We start from the raw sequence: 6,741 nt of genomic DNA, 5'->3' as shown, positions 1-6,741 counted from the left end.
GGGTGAAGACTGTGAGCCCCATGTGGGACATGGACTGTGTCCAACCTGATTAGCCTGTATCTACCTCAGCGCTTAGTACAGTGGCTGGCACTGTAGAGTAAGTGCTTAACAAATAACATTTAGAAAAAAAGAACCCTCCTCCTCTACCCACTTGGTGTCTGCTGGACTTTGGGAATAGTACAGGGTTGGTTTCTGGGGTTTGGGGGGGGACTGCTTGGAGAATTGCCAAGATTGTACTTCCCAAGCGCTTAGTCCAGTGCTCTGCACACAGTAAGCGCTCAGTAAATACGATTGATTGATTGAGAGCTGGAAACAGAGACCAACTCTGGTCTCTGATCAGATCTCCAAATCACAGACAGGTTCTCTCTGGGGGCCCTGGACACTCTCAGAGAGAGGCTCCTCCCCGCGGGGTGCCCAGAAACTCTCAGAGAGGCTCCTTTTGGGGTGCCTGGAAACTCTCAGGGACAGTCTTCCTGTGCAGTACCCGGAAACTCTCAGAGAGACGCTCCACCCTGAGGGATGTCTGGAAATTCTCAGGGAAAAGCTTCCCGTGGGATGCCTGGAAACTCGGAGAGAAGCTCCAATTCGAAGTCGTGGAAAGGGAATGAAACCAGCCAGGCTTCCTCTCGGTCTTTTAAAAGTGTTCCCGAAACGGGAGGAAAACGGGGACTAGGGATGTACTGATTGAGTTATGGGGAACGTGTCAGAGTGGGATGAAGGCCAGAGATGCAGAGATGGAGTTATGTAAGTAGGAGGCCCAGTGGAAAGAGGTCAGCTCTGGGAGGGAGGAGACCTGGGTTCTAATCCCGACCCTGCCACGTGCCTCCTGTGTGACCCCGGGCAAGTCCCTTCGCTTCTCTGTGTTCCTGTTTCCTTGTCTGTCAAAGGGGGATACGATACCTGTTCTCCCTGGCTCTTAGACTGTGAACCCCCCGTGAGGCAGGGCCTGTGTCATCATCAATCGTATTTATTGAGCGCTATGTGCAGAGCACTGTACTAAGCGCTTCAGGTGTCCGACCTGAATACCTTGTAGCTATAATAATAATAATGGCATTTGTTAAGCGCTTACTATGTGCAAAGCACTGTTCTAAGCGCTGGGTGGATACAATAGGATCAAGTTGTCCCACGTGGGGCTCACGGTCTTAATCCTCATTTTACAGATGAGGTAACTGAGGCTCAGAGAAGTTAAGTGACTTGCCCAAGGTCACACAGCAGACATCTGGCGGAGCTGGGATTCGAACCCATGACCTCTGACTCCAAAGCCCGGGCTCTTTCCACTGAGCCACGCTGCTTCTCTACCCCAGAAGAATAGAGAATCTCTATTCTCTATCCTCTATCTATCTAATATCTATTAATATCTAATATCTATCTAGTACAGTGCTCTGCACATAGTAAGTGCTCAATACGATTGATTGATTGATTGATCTATCCTCTATCTAATATCTATTCTCTAGTCTCTATCCTTAGTAATAATAACAATAATAATGGTATTTGTTAAGCGCTTACTATGTGCAAAGCACTGTTCTATGCGCTGGGGAGGTTACAAGGTGATCAGGTTGTCCCATAGGGACACGGGGGACTCACAGTCTTAATCCCCATTTTCCAGATGAGGTAACTGAGGCACAGAGAAGTGACCTGCCCACAGTCACGCAGCTGACAGTTGGCGGAGCCGGAATTTGAACCCACGACCTCCGACTCCAAAGCCCGGGCTCCTTCCACTGAGCCGCGCTGGAGTGTTTGGCACAAGGTAAGGACTTCAACAATATCACAGTCATCCCAGCCGTATAGTTCACACCCAATAGACTGTGAGCCCACTGTTGGGTCGGGACCGTCTCTATATGTTGCCAACTTGGACTTCCCAAGCGCTTAGTACAGTGCTCTGCGCGCTTCCTGTGTGATTGAAATAAGCACTTAATGAATACCATACTATTCATAATTACTAATAGCAGAGACTTGGGGCTGTTTGTATGGGTGAACTTGGACTCTGGGTACGACCACCCCCATGTCCCGCCGTCCCCCCGCTCAGAGGGCATAGACCCGGAGGTTTTTTGGGGGGGGAACAGGAGGGGTGATATGAGACAGGGAATTTTATGGTCGCCACGTGATGATGGGGCGGGGGGAGATGACGATAGAGGTAAACCTTGGGGAACCCCTACTATCCCCTCCTCACCCCCGAGCCTCCAAACCCCTCCTCTCCTTCCGACCCCCCCGGCCAAGCACAAGTCAGTGAGGAGGGGAGATGATGCTTCTTTATTATGAAGGTCAACACAGAGGGACAGAAAGGAGGGGTACACACAGGGTCGCTACTTGCTTTTTTGGGGGGACGGTGGTTGCAGATATCGCTCAACACCTCAGGGTAGTCACATGCTCCATGCCCTGGGAGGGAGGCGGGGTAGGGGGGAAAGCACCCCAAATATTCCCAGAGCCCTTGGGGCTCACATGCTACAACGTGGCGGGACACAGGGGGTAACACGAACGCACGGGATCCGTGGGCTCTGCGGTCTGGATTCAAGGGCGGGGGTGGAACACGCTCCAGAGAGGTCAAGGGGACGGGGTGGCATCTCCCAGCGCTTCGAACAGTCCTTTGCACATAGTGAGCGCTTCACAAATACCAACGTTATTATTATTATTATTATTCTGGGCATGCAGCAGGATCCTAGCGCCGGAGCTCCGTCGTCATGCAAATGCGGAACCATCTCCTCCTTGGGGGGGCTGCGGCTTCTCTCCCCACCCCGGAACGGGGGGCTCGGCCGAAGATGGCAGAGGATGGGGGGGCTCGCTGTGCGGTGGGTCAGTCCCCGGGCGAAACCCCCCCCCCCGTTGCTTCATTTCCGTACCCACCTTCGGCGACTCCACTCTCCTTAGCGAGTCGGCCTCCACTTTACAAAAAAAGCACGATTTTTTTTAAATTACTTACAAACTGCAGGGTGGGGGGATTTTGGTTGGGACTGGGGGGAGTCCAGGAGAGGGGGTTTGGGTGGGTGGGGGTCTTCTCACCGGCTCCCTCCCCTCAACGCCCCTCATCTTTAGGAGCCGGTCACTCTGTCACTCGGGGAGGGGGACTCAGGACCCCCGGCTGGTCTCTCCATCTCTCCTGGGGAGGGGGCGAGAAGGCGGGGTTGGGGCCAAGGGGAAGAAGAAGGCATCGGGTCCCTTTCAGTTGCCCGCCCTCCATCCCCTCGCCCCGTGCCCTGAAAGTACCCCCTACATAGAGTCCTCCTCACCCAGGGGGAGCAGGGTCCCGCCTGGGGGGTCCCCGCCCTCGTCCCACCCGCTGGAGTCGCCCCTCTCCGCCAGGAAGGAGCTGGGCCCCTCCGCCTCCTCTTCTCCGGGGCCCTGAAAGTTGGGGACCCCCAGGGTCTCCGGGGGGCCGACGGTCGCCGTGGAGGTGGGATACTCCGGACTCTCTGGGATCTCGGGGGGCTCTGGGGTTTCCGGGGGCTCGGTGGTCTCTGGGGCTTCGGGGGACTCCGAGGAGTCGGTGGTCTCTTTGGGTGCGAGGGTCTCTGGTGGTTCCGGGGTCCCTAAGGGTCCAACAATCTCTGGGGCTTCGGTGACCTCCAAGAGAGTGAGGGTCTCCGGTAGTTCTGGGGTCCCTGAGGGTCCAACAATCTCTGGGGCTTCGGTGACATCCAGGGGAGTGAGGGTCTCTGGTGATTCTGGGGTCTCTGTGGGCCCCGCGATGTCTGGGGCTTCGGTGACCTCTGGGAGAGTGAGGGTCTCTGGTAGTTCCAGGGTCCCTGACGGTCCAACAATCTCTGGGGCTCCAGTGACCTCCAGGAGAGTTGGGGTCTCTGGTAGTTCCAGGGTCCCTGAGAGTCCAACAATCTCTACGGCTTCGGTGACCTCTGGGAGAGTGAGGGTCTCTGGGAGCTCCGGGGTCCCTGAGGCTCCAACAATCTCTGGGGCTTCGGTGACCTCCGGGAGAGTGAGGGTCTCTGGGAGCTCCGGGGTCCCTGAGGGTCCAACAATCTCTGGGGCTTCGGTGACCTCCGGGAGAGTGAGGGTCTCTGGAAGCTCCAGGGTCCCCGAGGGTCCAACAATCTTTGGGGCTTCGGTGACCTCCGGGACAGCGAGGGTCTCTGGTGATTCTGAGGTCTCCGTGGGCCCAGTGATCTCTGGGGCTTTGGTGACCTCCAGGAGAGTAAGGGTCTCTGGTAGTTCCAGGGTCCCTGAGAGTCCAACAATCTCTGGGGCTTCGTTGACCTCCGGGAAAGTGAGGGTCTCTGATAGTTCCAGGGTCCCTGAGAGTCCAACAATCTCTGGGGCTTCGGTGGCCTCCGGGAGAGTGAGGGTCTCTGGTAGTTCCAGGGTCCTTGAGGGTCCAACAATCTCTGGGGCTTCAGTGACCTCCAGAAGAGTGAGGGTCTCTGGTGATTCTGGGGTCTCTGTGAGCCCAGCAATCTCTGCAGTTTCGGTGACCTTCGGGAGAGTGAGGGTCTCTGGTAGCTCCAGGGTCTCTGAGGGTCCAACAATCTCTGGGGCTTCCGTGACCTCTGGGAGAGTGAGGGTCTCTGGTGATTCTGGGGTCTCTGTGGGCCCAGTGGTCTCTGCGGCTTTGGTGGCCTCCAGGAAAGTGAGGGTCTCTGGTAGCTCCAGGGTCTCTGAGGGTCCAACAATCTCTGGGGCTTTGGTGACCTCCGGGAGAGTGAGGGTCTCTGGTAGTTCCGGGGTCCCTGAGTGTCCAACAATCTCTGGGGCTTCGGTGGCCTCCGGGAGAGTGAGGGTCTCTGGTGATTCTGGGGTCTCTGTGAGCACAGCAGTCTCTGTGGCTTCGCTGACCTCCAGGAGAGTGAGGGTCTCCGGTAGCTCCGGGTTCCCTGAGAGTCCAACAATCTCTGAGGCTTTGGTGACCTCCAGGACAGTGAGGGTCTCTGGTAGCTCCAGGGTCCCTGAGTGTCCAACAATCTCTGGGGCTTCGGTGGCCTCCGGGAGAGTGAGGGTCTCTGGTGATTCTGGGGTCTCTGCAGGCCCAGCAATCTCTGGGGCTTCGGTGACCTCCGGGAGAATGAGGGTCTCTGGTGATTCTGGGGTCTCTGGGGGCCCAGCGATCTCTGCGGCTTTGGTGACCTCCAGGAAAGTGAGGCTCTCCTGCAGTTCCAGGGTCCCTGAGAGTCCAACAACGTCTGGGGCTTTGATAACCTCGAGGAGAGTGAGGGTCTCTGGTAATTCTGGGGTCTCTGCAGGCCCAACGATCTCTGTGGCTTCGGTGACCTCCAGGAAAGTGAGGCTCTCCGGTAGCTCCAGGGTCCCTGAGGGTCCGACAATCTCTGGGGCTTCGGTGACCTCGAGGAGAGTGAGGGTCTCTGGTGATTCCGGGGTCTCTGCGGGCCCAGCGATCTCTGAGGCTTCGGTGACCTCCGGAAGACTGAAGGTCTCTGAGGGTGTGAAGCTCTCCAAGGGTAGTGTGGTCACCAATGGGGCCTCGACGGGTGCCGGGCCTCCAAGGGTGTCGGTGTTGACCTCTGGGAGACTGAAGGTCTCTGGGGGTGTGAAGCTCTCCAAGGGTAGTGCGGTCACCAATGGGGCCTCGACGGGTGCCGGGCCTCCAGGGGTGTCGGTGTTGACCTCCGGGAGACTGAAGGTCTCTGGGGGTGTGAAGTTCTCCAAGGGTAGTGCGGTCACCAATGGGGCCTCGACGGGTGCCGGGCCTCCAGGGGTGTTGGTGGTGACCTCTGGGAGACCGAAGGTCTCTTGGGGTGTGAAGCTGTCCAAGGGTAGTGCCGTCACCGGACCTCCAGGGTTGTTGGGGGTGACCTCCGGGAGACTGAAGGTCTCTGGGGGTGTGAAGCTGTCCAAGGGTAGCGCGGTCACCGGGCCTCCAGGGATGTCGGGGGTGACCTCCGGGAGACTGAAGGTCTCTGGGGGTGTGAAGCCGTCCGAGGGTGGCGCGGTCACCGGGGTGTCGGTGGTCTCTAGGGGTTGGGCGGTCTTCGGGGTCTCAGGCGTCGGGGCTCCGGGGGTCTCAGGCGGGGAGGCAGAGGGCCGTGCGTCCCGCCGGTCGGCATCGAGGGGCCCGGCGTCGGCGTCCCTCGGGGGTCCGCGGGAGCGTCTGTGGGGCTGCGGGGGCGAGCAGGGCTGCCGGTCCCGGGGGTCGTCGTGGTGGCGGGGGTGGTCGTCGCCGGGCGGGGCCTGTCTTGGCTTGGTGGTGATGATCCTGCACATGGTGACGATGGCGCGCTGGTTGGCGCACACGTCGTCCGACAGGCCCTGGATGGTGGAGGCCTGCTCGTCCAGGGCCCCGCGCATGGCCCGCACGTCCTCGAACAGGGCCTGCAGCTGCGCCCGCAGCCGCTCCATCAGCTCCTTCATGCCGCCGTTGTAGTCGGGCGCGAGGGCCACCGACACGTCCCGGGGGCCCGGGGCACCGGAGCCGGAGCCCTCCTTCGTCACGGCGTCCCGCGCCAGGGCCTCCTCCATGGGACCCCCGGGACGGCGCCTGCCTCACGACGCCCGGGGGGAGGCGGGGCCTCGACGGACGGGGGGGCGGGGCCTCCACGGACGGTGACGTAGATCGACGTAGGGGGGCGTGGCCTCGGCGTCCGGGGGAGCGTCGCTAGCGCGGCCGGGGGCGTGGCCTCGGCGTCCGGTGACGTAGGCCGCCGTCTGGGGGCGTGGCCTCGGCGCCCGGAGGAGCGTGGCTTGCGGGTCCGGGGGCGTGGCCTCGGCGGCCGGCGACGCAAGCCCTGCGTCAGAGGGGGCGTGGCCTCGGCGGCCAGAGGAACGTGGCCTACTCGTCCA

At 59.9% G+C, this 6,741-nt stretch overlaps 1 protein-coding gene across 2 annotated transcripts; it reads right to left on the bottom strand.

Moving 5' to 3' along the window:
- Window positions 1-2,231: 2,231 nt before the first annotated feature.
- On the bottom strand, window positions 2,232-6,474 carry CCDC184 (coiled-coil domain containing 184). 2 transcript variants are annotated; one of them, XM_038752804.1, is made up of 2 exons: window positions 3,703-6,474; window positions 2,232-3,558 (listed from the first exon to the last, which is right to left on the bottom strand). In XM_038752804.1, the coding sequence occupies exons 1-2, from the start codon at window positions 6,418-6,420 to the stop codon at window positions 3,205-3,207; spliced, it is 3,072 nt and encodes a 1,023-aa protein (XP_038608732.1). In that variant the 5' UTR covers window positions 6,421-6,474; the 3' UTR covers window positions 2,232-3,204. The 2 variants fall into 2 exon arrangements, with proteins under 2 accessions (XP_038608732.1, XP_038608731.1); XM_038752803.1 differs by having other exon boundaries at window positions 2,232-6,473.
- Between the last annotated feature and the right edge of the window lie 267 nt (window positions 6,475-6,741).

This window comes from Tachyglossus aculeatus, chromosome 10 (assembly GCF_015852505.1).
Source record: "Tachyglossus aculeatus isolate mTacAcu1 chromosome 10, mTacAcu1.pri, whole genome shotgun sequence".
Lineage (NCBI taxonomy): Eukaryota > Metazoa > Chordata > Mammalia > Monotremata > Tachyglossidae > Tachyglossus > Tachyglossus aculeatus.
Note: the sequence above shows the minus strand (reverse complement) of the source record. Positions and strands in the feature narration are given on the sequence as shown.